This window comes from Dendrobates tinctorius, unplaced genomic scaffold, assembly GCF_039654945.1.
Source record: "Dendrobates tinctorius isolate UK_male_01 unplaced genomic scaffold, ASM3965494v1 ptg000241l, whole genome shotgun sequence".
In the NCBI taxonomy this organism is placed as follows: domain Eukaryota; kingdom Metazoa; phylum Chordata; class Amphibia; order Anura; family Dendrobatidae; genus Dendrobates; species Dendrobates tinctorius.
This window is the reverse complement of record NW_027361908.1, coordinates 21,814,737-21,828,714: the sequence shown is the minus strand read 5'-3', so window position 1 is coordinate 21,828,714 and position 13,978 is coordinate 21,814,737. Positions and strand designations below refer to the sequence as shown.

At 41.0% G+C, this 13,978-nt stretch overlaps 2 protein-coding genes across 2 annotated transcripts in view; both read right to left on the bottom strand.

The window, feature by feature from the left end:
* The window catches only part of LRRIQ1 (leucine rich repeats and IQ motif containing 1), a 267,121-nt gene that overhangs the window by 35,003 nt on the left and 218,140 nt on the right, over positions 1–13,978 (bottom strand). The window lies entirely within an intron of this gene.
* LOC141060630 (uncharacterized) lies at positions 10,796–12,119 on the bottom strand. The gene is made up of 2 exons (XM_073556945.1): positions 11,902–12,119; positions 10,796–11,789 (listed from the first exon to the last, which is right to left on the bottom strand). The coding sequence occupies exons 1-2, from the start codon at positions 12,117–12,119 to the stop codon at positions 10,796–10,798; spliced, it is 1,212 nt and encodes a 403-aa protein (XP_073413046.1).

Genomic DNA, 13,978 nt, shown 5'->3' with positions numbered 1-13,978 from the left:
CGTCATGAGTCGTTTGGGCACTACTTTTCATGACGCCTACGTAGGCGTCATGGGTCGGGAAGGGGTTAATGTATATTTATTCATCAAATCCATGAAAGACGAACAATGATCGAGAAGTATTCCAAAAGCGACTCTTAACCTTTATTAATTTAGAATTACTTACAGTTTCAAACCATGAAAAAAAACATATATTATTTTACCATTTCGCCTCTATGTTTTTAAGCTGCCTTGGGAAAAACAATTTAACAGCCATTGCCTCAGAAGCATTACCAATTGACAAGCAACTAAAAAGCTGAACACTGAAATTTCAGAAATAGAAACCCATGTAGGAAAAAGCGAATATTTGAGTAGCAATTACAGTAAACAAACGGTAAGATCTAAATCAAGTTATTTGAAAGGCCTAGTCGGAAAAACAAACTCCAGTAAGATGGAGAAACCGCTTCCCAAGATTTGTAAATGCATTTGTCCTGTGGGCAAGTAGCTACTCAAAACCAGCTGCCATGGTAAAACGTTTTATCCAGCGCAAAAAATAAGCTATTGTTTATTGATCAATCGGCAGATAAAGGAAAACAGAGAGATGGATATCTTGTGTGTGTTATAACCCAATGCCAATGGCTCCCAGAAATGTTGGTGAGTTTGAAAATATATGCTAAAAACATACAAGTAGCCAGCAATTCGGTATGGTGGAATTCCCTAATAGCCGGGTTTTAGTGGATGAGATTATGTGCAAATATTATAAACAAAGGTCCCAGCACCAATGTCCCAGAAAAAAGACATGTCAGAGAACCCCTAGGCTATGCATTCAATAATATATTAATATATATATATATATATATATATATATATATATATACATACACACACACATACACACACACATACATATATATATTCCAGACAAAGTTGTAAAATAAAATCTATTTTTTTATATATTGTGGTAGGTCGACTCACTTGGCTTCTTAAAGAGGTAGACACAGTAAGGGTAACGTTACACTTAGCGACGCACGAGCGATCCCGACAACGATACGACCTGGTAAGGATCGCTGGTGCGTCGCTAAATGGCCACTAGTAAGCTGTCAAACAGTCAGATTTACCCAACGATGCAGCAACGATCCAGCGATCCGTCTAACGACCTCGGCGGTCGTTGGGACCTTTTCACACAGCAGTGATTCCAACAACTCCCGCCTGCGCCATGATTTCTGAGTCGCTAACGAGGTCGCTCGTCGGTGTCAAACACAGCGATGCGCACTGGCCAGCGGGACACCAGCGATCAAAAAATGGCCCAGGACATTCAAGCACGATCAGCGACATCGCAGCGGGGGCCTGATTGCTGCTAAGTGTCACACATAACGAGATCGCTGGTGAGGTTGCTGTTGCATCACAAAATCGGTGACGCTTCAGCGATCTTGCTAGCGATCTCGCTATGTGAGACGGGGCCTTAACTGTTTATATTTAAAGTCCAGATGGTTTGTTGTCCTCATAAACCGTGTCAACAGAAAAATAAATACAGCCTTTGTCCGGCACAAGGTAAAAAAAAAAGTAACTAGTCCATACAATAGTGCTGGTTAGCCCACCTGCCACCTGGCTTAGAGTCCAGCATCTTAGTCCTTTAGCAAAGGCATTCAATCCAGCAGATCAAATCCAGCAGTCTTTCCCAAATCATCAGCTGCTCACAATGAAACTGCCATGGCCGAGTAACCCCTCTCAGCACTTAAAGTGTGCTGAAGCATTTTCCTACATGTACTAAAGCATTACTTCTAGTTTATCTCCCAACCACTAGACGGCTGCCTTACATACCTCCCCCTTTGCCTACAGTCGTGGTCTGAGCACCTTCTACCACTAGACATGGGATTCTTGGCAGGGCATTGGCATTAACCTGTAATTCCCAGCTCTATGTGGAAGCTGAAATCCTGCAGAGCTAGAAACCAGTAGGTAACACAAGCATTTCCTCCTTTTTTTCTGATCTACTTGGGTGGGGCATGGTCTGATACAAGTTTAAATTTTCACTTTAAGGCCGGAGTCACACTGCCACAGAATACGGCCGAGTACTATGACAGAAAATATCGCATAGCACTCGGCCCAGTGTTAATCTATGGGACAGCTCACATAAGTGCTTATTATCTCAGGTGTAGTTGGGGTGCATGTAAAATTGCAGCAGGCTGCGATTGGCACCAAGACTCAGCGGAGATGCGCCAATGGAAGCCCATGGGTGCGAGAAAAAAAAAAAAAAAAAATCGCACAGTACTCGGACCATGCGAGTGCTGTCTGATTTTTACGCACCGAAAAATCTGGAAATTCATCTGCCACAAACAGTAAAATCACAGAGTGACAGGTTATAATAGAATAGATACAGTATATACACATAGAATACATAGCTATATAGATGTCAGTGACACACACACGAATATATATATATATATATATATATATATATATACATACACACATACTGTATATATGTATATACCACATAGGTAGAAGAATAGCCGGCAATTCAGCAGCCGAGTAGTGCAAAATCTCAGCAGAAGCAGATAGCATATACTAGATGGATTACATACAGTAAATACACATAGAATAGATAGATATACAGATGTCAGTGACAAATACAATTAGTACAGTGTGTGCAGCGTACTGTACATGTATTTAAATAAAAGATTATTTTTCTGAAAAAAATGGCGTCGGCTACCGCGTAATTTTCATAACCAGAAGAGGGAAAGTCAATGGCTGGGGCAGATGTTTATAGCCTGGGATGGGGATAATAACCATAGAGCTTCATAGGAAATTAATATCAGCTCACAACTGTATACTTAGCCTTTACTGGCTATTAAATTGGGGGACCCTAAAAAAATTGATTGAGTGTCCCCCTATAATTAACCCCTTCACGACGTGACATGTACCCGAAACAGCCACGGTGGAATTGTGATCCACACGTGGCTATTAACCCATTAAATGCCGCTGTCAAACTCTGACAGCGGTATTTAACATGCGATTCCGGCAATCACGCTGGAAATCCGCTAATCGGTGACCCGTTACGTGATCGCGGATCACCATTGGGTCAGCATGACAACCAGAGGTCTCCTGGAGAACTCTATGGTTATCACTTAATCATATAAATAATGGCTCAGAGCACCTCATGGAAATATAGGGTTGACTTTACCCATAGTTGAAGCACACGTCATATCCAAGGAGTCCTTCTTGGCAAATGTCCAAACATCCAATAAAGAGTAAGGACAGCACCTCACACGTTGGTGAATTTACATCACATAAGGCAGAATAAATGTGATGTAAATTCACCAACATGTGAGGAGCTGTCCTTATTCTTTATTGGCTCTATGGTTGTCAATGCTGGATTGCTATGAGCGCATCGGGTGGCGCTCATAGCAAGTGAGTAATTCTGCTACATAAAGGTGATCTTATCATCGCCTGTATGTAGCAGAGCCAATCGGGTTATGGCAGCTTCTAGTCTCCCATGGAGACTATTATAGCATGCCAAAAGTAAAAAAAAATGTTTTTCAAAATATAAAAAAAAGTTTAAATCACCCCACCCCCCCTTTCACCCCATTCAAAATAAAACAATAAAAAAAACACATATTTGGTAACGCCGCGTTCAGAATAGCCCGATCTATCAATATAAGAAAATTATCCTGATCGTTAAAGGACGTATCGAGACAAAATGTAAAAACGTCAGAATTATGTTTTTTTGGTCGCCTCAACATTGCATCAAAATGCAATAACGGGCAATCAAAAGATCCTATCTGCACCAAAATGGTATAATTAAAAACGTCAGCTCGGCACACAAAAAATAAGCGCTCACCCAACCCAAGATCACGAAAAATGTGGTGTACTTAATTATTTGTACTAAATGTCCAACTGGGGGTCTGTATGTGGGGAGACTGGGCACAAACTGAGAACAAGGATGAATTCTCATTGCCACACAATAAGAGAAAAAAGAATGGATCTACCTGTGTCAAAACATTTTTGTATGCCTGATCACAGCACCATGGACATGAAATTACTGGTATTGAAAGGTAACTTCACATCTCAGAGAGAAAGAAAAGTCTGGGAGTACAAACTCATGATGACCGTAGACACACTGAGGGCAGGAATTAATGTGTCACATGGATTTATGTCTTTTTACATCAATTAAGGAATTTGGTCCTAAGACCTTGTGGGGGCATTAGAACACATTACCAGACCCCAATCAGAGGACAATAAAACTTTCACTCCTTATCTATGAACTGGTCCAATATTTATGGCCATAACGCTCTATCACTCCCCCCATAATGATAGCTCTACTTCACATCACTTGTCTTATCTATTGCATTTTTCTGTGCTTTGTTGTGCATAAATATGTGATTGTTCAGATTTTGTATTAGTCAATGCCTGATGAAGAGACCTGAGTAGTCTCGAAAGCTTGCAATGTGTTACCACCTTCTCAGTTAGCCATTAAAAGGTATCAACCACTGAGGACTCTCAATTCTGAATATTTTTCTATCTACTGGCTAACACGGTACAAAGATATACATCTTTCCCACACACAGATTGTAATAGCTCTGATAGCATGTTGGGCAACTTGCAGACAGCAACAGATGAATGATTCCACGGCAGCAAGCCAGTGTATTTGGAAAAATGCAAGATGATGATCAGAGCCAATAATAAATAGGAAAACTTAATTTTGAGGTGAGATCACATCTGCTTCATCCAGACGGACATCAAAGTAAAACGTATATTCATCTGTTGTAAATACTGATATCTGATTGGCTGTGGCATGGCAAACCAAACCAAATATCCCTTCGACCTGTTGTTTCCCATCACATGTGTTCATTATTTCAGCATATAAACATAGTTGTCAGAAGAAACCATCAAATGAATGTGTTAGTGTTCAAAACCATTACAGCGGAATAAGTTCATCTTTACACCGCAAACTGCAACTGACATGATACAAAACTTCTACATATACACCAGAAGCCTGCTGCCTAGAGCAAGATCTCAGTTTCAGATAAAGAACAACACTAAAAGGGGACATAGAAAATACTGTGACGCTTCATTTTCATTAAAGCAGTGTTCCGGTTTAAAAAACCAAACTCCTTAGTTGCAGATAGTAAGGATAGGGGTTTTCTGAATCTAGAAAATCCTTTTATTTTGACATTTTCTAAATTATTTGCAATCACCAAGTGTAACTTGGCCATAGTGAAGATATCTGCTCACACAACTACTATGGTAAAGGGGTTCTAGTCTTGGTGGCAAAGAGAGGATAAAGAACTGGACAAAAGGTCATTAAACATGCATCTGGTCCTTCTAGGCTGGGTAGCACAACCCATACATATAACGCGAGGCCAGTTCTTCAGATTTAACAGTCTGTTCTACACATCATCCATTTTCCATTTTGATTAACATAATTTATGCTATATAAAAACACAGTGTAACATACCTATCAATGATGTTCAGCTACTGGGTAAATAATCCTATAAGACTAGGGTAGAATGTGATAAATTGTAGAAAACTTGAGGTGCCATAAATATAAAGACTCAGGTATTGACGATCCTAGATCGGTAATAAAAAAATTATCTAAAAACGATGCCATAAAAATTGTGACAACATCAAGGGAACTTAACTAGTGCAAATCAATAGTGCAATTAGAACTAGCTCAGCCGGTTGACCACGGTAGATAACACTTCTACACCAAGTACTAAAGGCTGGTGTTCTTTTTAAATCACTTTCCCATTTCATTGAGTGTTGCTATACAGGATAAACCAGAAAATAATATAAGGGAATATCCTTTCCATGATAAAAGTGAACTAAATTTGTAGAGTCTCAAACAAATTCCATTCTTCATACACAACAGCATCACTAAGCACTGGCCTCAGCATTCCCACGGCTGCTGATAAAAGGAAAGTGGTTTATTACACAGTAAGTAGACCCCTACATGCCGGTAATTTACCACGCACTTTCACCCTCTAGACATGTTTCAACAACACTTTAATTGATGACTAAGTGTTTTGCTACCCAATATGTCTTGTTCTCTTACATACGACCATCAATGAGACATGGTGTAGAGCTTTATAAAGGACAAGCTAACAACAGATAGTCACTCAAGCACATAATGCACTAACAATAGGGGTTGAAGAGCGCCTGTCGGGAATAAAAGAGGAAGCAATTTAAATACAAAAAGTCAATCGCTTGTCAATGACTTTTCCTATGGGATAATTTACAAATAACCCATTACATGTTATTAATGTCGTCCTGTGTGTACAACACGACAATTTTTTATGGACAGTCCATGTTCTCTATAGTAAGCGGATAGATCCTCAGGATAATCTCGTCTGATGAGCCCAACCAACTTCAGTTCAACAAAGAAAAAAGAACGTCTTATCTTACAGATATCAAAACATAAAATATAACAAAATACAGCTTCATTTGATGCATTATATTATATTACGCAGAAATAAGAGTTCTAAAAATCCATGACCACTGCAGAAGGAAGTGCAGACCCATAGAAACATCCATCGTCGGATGTTTTACACAATGTATGGTAAATTATAGTGTTTTCTGTGGTAGTCCTCTCTTGGTTATTTTGATAGTGTTATGTGTTGTATCTAAAACTGTTTTAATGAGAAAATGTCTAATAAAATTAATGCATTACTACTTAGTTTATTTTTTTTAATGAATGCTAACATCCCAATATGTATTTTGAAAAAAATGCAAAACTGTAGTGAGGTTGCTATAGAGAGTGCAGAGGTAACAGCCTCATTTAACCCCTTATGACTAAGGGGGCCAAGATGTCCCTTTTCTACATAAATCCCCTCCTCTCTTAAAAATTCCACATTAAAGAGATTTTTGTCGGCACAAAATGACTGGTCAAACAATTGACTGGCGTGACCGAGTGCACCTTGCCAGTTACTTATTTTGTATCTATCCCCTCCTTCTTCCTTGATTGACAGCCCAGGCTTTATAGCATCACAAAATGTACTGGGTAGTGTGCAATTTGCATAAAATCTAACATTTTTAAACATGTTTTGCTTTATGGCATTTTAGCTTTGGCGCCATCAGCAGGATGCAAACAACTTCAAAAATCTATTTTTCCCCCCATTGTCACAATACTTATGCCATAAGACATGCAAGTGTTTAAAGGTAGCAGATGTGGGAAAAATTAATTTTTCTGCCGAAAAGATCCAATTTTTACCCAGTTTTTCTCACACTCATACAATCCAGTAATTTGGAGAACCGGAGTCTATTAGCTTGGAGTATTAGCCTATGAAGGTTCAGTAAAAGTGACATTTTTCTTTAGCAAAATATTTTGTGTAATAAATAGAACTTTTTATTTAAAAAAAAGTAGAAAACAATATAACATTTTATTTAGAATAATCTAAAAATAAAAGGCTTTTCTATAATTTGGAACACCTACATGCATATTCAGATGAGTTTACTTTAAATGTTTAATGTTCCTTCCAATACCTTTGGAGGTAGAAAAGGAAACTTGGCAAAAAAGCAGGAGTCATGCCTATTATCTGCAGCTCTCAAGGGTATCCTGTAATCTGAGGTCACAATCGAGGCAACAGAAGCAATGTCACAATATCAGAGAATAGGCCAATTCAGGCCTCCCCTGGACAGACTGAAAGGTCAGGTCCTATGGCACATAATTGTATTAAAAAACAGCTCGGTGCACACTTTTAGAAATGTCATCTGAACAAACAAGAGAGGGTCATTTCTAGGTTAAATTAGATCAAACTATTGCATTGTAAAAGTTTCTAGCAATCCATTAAATGAAATAATAAAAATGTTAGGATCAGTTACTTTTACCAAAACATTGCAGGATCCCATTCTTTACTAGCTCAAATACTACTGTATATATATGGGGCTAAAATGGCTGAAAACAAGAATGGCAGAAAAACAAATAGGAGAGGATATTATTCTTGTATTTTTTTTTATTTCCAAAAGATATTTTATATATCTTATATTATAGGTCCCATCATTTCTATAAAAACTCTTTCTAAAACCTATTTACCTATTTATTTGATTTTTCGGTTCATACAACTTATTTATTAAAATACTCAAAAATTCTATGGCTCTTTATGACTATTGATTCAGCATTGTTATCCTGCAGTGTAATCTTGTGGCTAAAAGTTTTGAGACCGACACAAATATAGATTGTTGTTTCAATTTTTCTTAGTGGCAATTTGTTTTAACTCAAAATTGTTATGAATTGTAATCAAATGAAATGCAAAAAAAGCCATTCCTTGCAAGAAAATTAACTTGATCTACTCTCTTTGAATGGGGTCAGTCTGAATAATTGCTGGAACAAAAGGCTTCAGGGTGATCAAGGAAGTCCAGCAAGTAACATGGCCATCTACCAAAGAGGATCGGTTCAACACCAACATTCTGCTGGTTATATAGGGTAACAACTGGAGAGGACTGGGGTAAAGATATCTCCTCTGTTGAATCCCCCTTCAGACTGATTGGAATATCTGAAAGAAAGACTGTCCAGAGAAGAAAAGGTGAGCTCTGCCATGAGTCTTGTGTCATGCCAACATTTAGACCATTCATGTGTGCAGTTCATTTTCATCCAAGTGAGTGGGCTCACTCACAATTTTTCTTATGACTACTGCCATGAATAAAGAATGGTATCAACACAACCTCAAACATTAACTTTTCAAAATGATCCTGGAGCAATTTGGTCATGGAACATGCTTTTTCAGGTATGATGGAGCTCAATGTCACAAGACAAAAGTAAAAAAGTGGCTGAATGAACAACACATTGAGATTTTGGATCCATGACCATAAAAGTCCTCATATCTTAATCCTATTGAGAACATGTGGCCAATACTTAAAAAATAGTGGACAAACAAAAAACACAGTAACTGTGGTAGACTGCAAGAACTAATTATACATGGAAGGGTTGCAATAATTCAGGATTTGATAAGATATTGGGGCGTGATCACAGAAACATCAACAATTTCTTGCAACAGGGTTGCAAGAAAATAAGTGTTGAGATAAAAAGACGCAAATTAACTGCTAAAGATTTGAGAAGAATCAAATGTGAAGTGACCAGAAATCCATTATCCTCCAGTGCTGTCATATTCCAGAACTGCAACCTCTCTGGAGTACCTAGAAGTACAGGGTGTTAAGAGCTCAGAGACGTGGCCAAAGTAAAGAAGGCTGAAACCTGACCACCACTGAACAAGAAACCCAAGTTGAAATGTCGAGACTGGGCAAAAAAATATCTAAAGACAGATGGACCAGATGGGTGACCTGTGGCTGGATCAGTAATGGGTGCAGACATTCACCTTGAAACAGACATCAGCAAGCTGGAGGTGGTCTCCTGTTATGGGCTGGTATTATTAAAAATTAAAAACGAGCTGGTTGAACCTTTTTGGGCTGAAGATGGACTCAAAAACTTCATTCAAGCAGTGATAAAAGAAAATGTTGGCATCTTTCAAGAAATTCATGATTTGTATGCAGGACAATGCTCCACTGCATAAATCACAGTACTCCACTGCTTGCCTGACCAGTAAAGGCCTTAAAGATGAAAGAAAAATGACATGGCCCCTTCCTCACCTGCCCTAAACCCATCTGAGAACTTGTGGGTTCTTCTTAAATGGGAGCTTTATAATGAAGGAAAACAGTCCACCTTTCTGAACAGTGTGTGGAACTCTGTGGATGGTGGTTGGTGTTGCCCAAAACGTTGATCATCAATAGATTGGACAGCCTCTAAGAATGGAAAACTTATGATTTGTATTATAAAGAAAGGTGGCTATACTGGTCTCTGATTTTTTTTTTAAATGTCATAAATGTATTTTTGTACATTTTGAGTTGTTTGGTTATTATTCTCACTTTAAGGCTACTTTCACACATCAGGTTTTCGGCGTCAGGCGCGATCCGGCGTCGTGCCGGAATGCCGGATCCGGCAAATGTTTTGTAAAACCTGAAGTGCCGGATCCGGTTTTCTGCCGGATCCGTCTTGTTCTTGACAGACAAAACCGGATCCGTCTCATCCGGTTCATCCGTTTTTCTATCCGTTTTTCGACGGATTACGCCGGATCCGGTTTTTAAAATTGACCCTTGTGGCCTTCCGAACGGGATTGGCTACTGGAAAACTAGATATAGCATGTTCCTACAGCCCTTCTTTGACAGGTTGTAGAGAAGAAAGTGCAGGTTGGAGAGAAGAGCAAGTTACTGGCGAAGATGGATGTTGTCATTGGAAATATTACCACTAGAAGTTCTGTGACGGTTTCAGGGACAATTTTCCACTATACTTTATGTCACCTCAAGGCAGAGTACACTGGGATGACAGAGTGTGAGAGATTTTTGCCCTAAACTTGTGTACCTTCTGGACCAACAGTATATACCTTTGCCAACCAAAGTTGGCTATCTTGTCATGGTCTTACTATTTTTACCTTTAGGCCACAGGTGTGTACCTGGTTGTGTTTTATGCAAAGTATTTCACCTTTTAACAAAAGTTGTGTACATTGGTAGGAAATCACCAACAATAAACACAACTTTTTCGGTGAAATACTTTGCTTCAAACACAACCAGGAACACAACTGTGGCAAAAAGCTAAAATTTACCCACAGTTATACCTGGTTTTGAATACCTTTTTACCTTTGAAATACCCTGTATTTAACCTTTTTTTAAAACATAGTTCGCCGCAGAAAGAAATGACAGACAACCATTGTGAAACGATAATTTAACTTTTATTTAAATTTTTTTTTTTTTTGTAAAATGTTTTTAAAGTGCAAAAAACTTTTTTAATAAAGGTTTTAAACCCAATGGGCATTTTTATTACAAAAAACACACATTACAATTCTGTGTACTGTGGGGTGGAAATACTGCTGGAGGGGCTGCGGGACACTTCGACACTGGGTGTGTGGAGAGAGGACTGGGATCGTGGTGGGGAAGGAACAGTTAGAGGTGAAGGTGTGGAAAAAACTACAGAATGGGTGGACATGTGGGAAGCAGAAGAGGTGGTGGGTGGTGGAGTGGAGGGTTGGGCAGGGACTGTAGGAGCAGATGATGTTGATGGAAAGTTGTATGGGGAAGGAGTTTGGTACGGGGAAGGAGTTTGGTACGGGGAAGGAGTTTGGTACGGGGCAGGTTGCTGGAAGTGGGGAGATGACTGGTACTGGGGAGGTTGCTGGTACTGGGCAGGTTGCTGGTATGTAATAGGAGGGGGAGGATGGAAAGTGGCTGGAGGGGGTGCAGGTGGAGGAACTACAGTGGTGTGAGGTGGAGGTTGGGAGGTAACCTGCTGTAGAGCACCGTGGCACGAATGCATTACATGCATCTGCTGGGTAGGAGATAGTGTTTCCATGCGCTCCACAACAGACCTGAAAAAGGTGTGGTTTGGCGAAGATCTTGCTTCTGAATGCATGGTTTGCAGAAGTGTCTTCACCTCCAGAATGCTGGAGTTGATCTGCTGAAAGCCTGCGGAGATTTGCTCTGACAAGACTTTGAGACAGTTCTGGAAAGATGCATTCAGATGCAATAACTCTTGCGCATAACTCTTTTCCTGACCCCTCTGCCGCTGCCGCCCAGTACCCGCAGGTGTACTAGAGGCGGCAGGGGCAGAAGGGTGGGGTAAAGGGAAAGCGATCTCCTCACCAGCAGCTTCATGTAATGTAGGCGGCCACGATGCTCCTGTGCTGGTGGATGAGACAGATGGGTCGAATGTGTGGGAAGGCTGGGAAGGTGCAGATGTACCGGGGCGGTCGAAGTGTCCCTCGGTGCCGGTCTCCTCAGGGATCGCCTCAGAAGGGTCCAATCGTGCAGGCTCCCGAGTGCTGCTCACCGTGCTGTGGAATAAAGAGAAAAAAAAACAATTAAAATACTGACATGGTATGGCCCTGGCTGAAAAAAAAAAGTTACATCTAACATTTTTTTTCACATGTGGTGTGTAATATTTACCTTCTGGTGAGCATTGTTTCCCGGAGGAACGACAGGGCTTGTGCGTACTTGTACTTGCTCCTGCGTCCTCCAGATCCACTCGGGGCCCGCATCTCTTTATTGAACTCCTTCTTGAAACGATCCCTCACAGACCGCCACCGATTCACAATTCTGTTCCCTGAAACGAGAAAGGAGTGGTTAGTATACAACATCAGTGTTTCACAAACTCCAGTCCTCATGGTCCCCAGGGGTCATGTTTTCAGGATTTCCATAGTAAATAGAAATCCTGAACACATGATCCGTGGGGACCACGAGGACTGGAGTTCGGGAAACACTGGTTTACATCAAGCAACCGTTACTGTATATACTTACGCTCTTTAATCTGGGCCCGAGCTTTGAGGTCCTCCCAGCGGCCCACAAGGAGAGAACAGATTTCCTCCCAGAGTCGTTGGGTAATGATCAGGTCAGCGTGGCGGCGGTCAGCCATATTCCAGAGCGGCTCCCTTTCTCTGACGAGATCGATGAGGCGGTCCACATCAATCCCTCCATCCTCACCGTCAGAGTCGGGAGCACGCTGTGAAGGCTGTTAAAGAAAAAGACAAAAATAACATAATTAGCCTCCACAAAAGAAATGAAATAAAAAGTGCAAAAAAACAAAGCAAAAATATTTATACTTACACGCTGGTGACCGCCGCGTTGCTGTCGCCGACGACCCTGGGAGGCACTGCGAGGACCTCTTGGCCGAGCACCAGATTGGGAAGACTAGAGAAGAAAACAAAAAATGTTATGTCTTTGGATGTAGGCATTTGTTTGCTGTGTGTGGTCTGCAGAACATTGTTTTCTATGTGTTGTGTGTAGTGTGATGTTGTGTTTCTGCGTTTGATGCAAAAAACTTACGAATTGTGAGCCCACTCCAGGTGTCTGTCCACCCCTTCCTTCTTCTTCTGGGAGCTCCTCTTCATCTTGTGATTCCTGTTTTGAAATAAAAGGCAATGAATAGACATATATTACAGAGATGATGGATTTTGGAAATAAAAACTTACCGTCAAACGCTGACGATGCGAGGGAGGGCTCCCAGAAGAAGATGTGCTGTCCTGTTGATGGCCAGACTCCATGGCTGTGGGTATTGCTGCTGCCAGTGATGCCATTTCTGCTGCTGCTGCTGCTGCATCTCTTTGGCGGCTGTTGAATAAAGAGAAACAAAGGGCCAATGAATATCTTGATATTCCATGGCCCTAGTTTGGAGGAATGGGGGATTTGATAATTACCGTCTCTCATCTGCTTCTGGACTCCCCTCCCGTTCAGCATGCTGCTCCATTTGGGGTGGTGCTGATGGTGCTGCTGCTGCTGCAGATGTCTGCTGCCTTCTCCTGCTCCTGGTTCTTGGCTTGGGTGGCATGTTGGGTGTGGCTGAGGGTCCCATTGTCTTGCTTTTATATATCTCCTGTGGGCAGAGCTACTGAGCATGCTCAGACCAAAAAAACCGGATCCGGCGCATTGCGGCGCTCATAGGCTTTCATTGTGTGAAAAAGCCGGACGCGCCGGATCCGGCGGGTACGGCTTTTTCGCCGGAGACAAAAAACGTTACAGTAGACGTTTTTTCCAGACGCCGGATCGCGACACATTGCGACACATTGCCGGATCCGGCGAAAACCGGATGAAACGCATGGCCATCCGGCACGATCCGGCGCAAATGCAAGTCAATGGGGGGGAAACCGGATCCGGCATTGCATTTCGCCGGATCCGGTTTCTGTCAAAAGCGCCGGATCGCGCCTGACGGCGAAAACCTGATGTGTGAAAGAGGCCTAACAGAGGAAAATAAATAATGACATGGGAAAAATAACATTATTTAGTTGCAAAATAATTCCACACACTAATAGCTGCTCAATAATTACACACACATAGATATTATCCTAGGAAATACAAACTTTACTTTTTTTAAAAGAGATATCCAGGACTTTGCAAAAAACAAAAAATGTGCCTAAATACAAACAGGCAGGTGGTTTCTATCTACCTTCCTGATGTGTCCGGTGTCATTCTTCCCTTGCACAAATCAGTCACAGACTGCTCCTGCCGGCGATTCAGCTGCCTTTGCTGA

Bases quoted from the DNA above. Each gene is read 5' to 3' on its own strand.
- LOC141060630 (XM_073556945.1), bottom strand. From the start codon at position 12,119: ATGAGGACTGGAGTTTGTGAAACACTGATGTTGTATACTAACCACTCC. The intron at 11,790-11,901 runs GTAAATATTACA...TTTATTCCACAG, and splicing joins GAAACAATGCTCACCAGAAG to CACGGTGAGCAGCACTCGGG.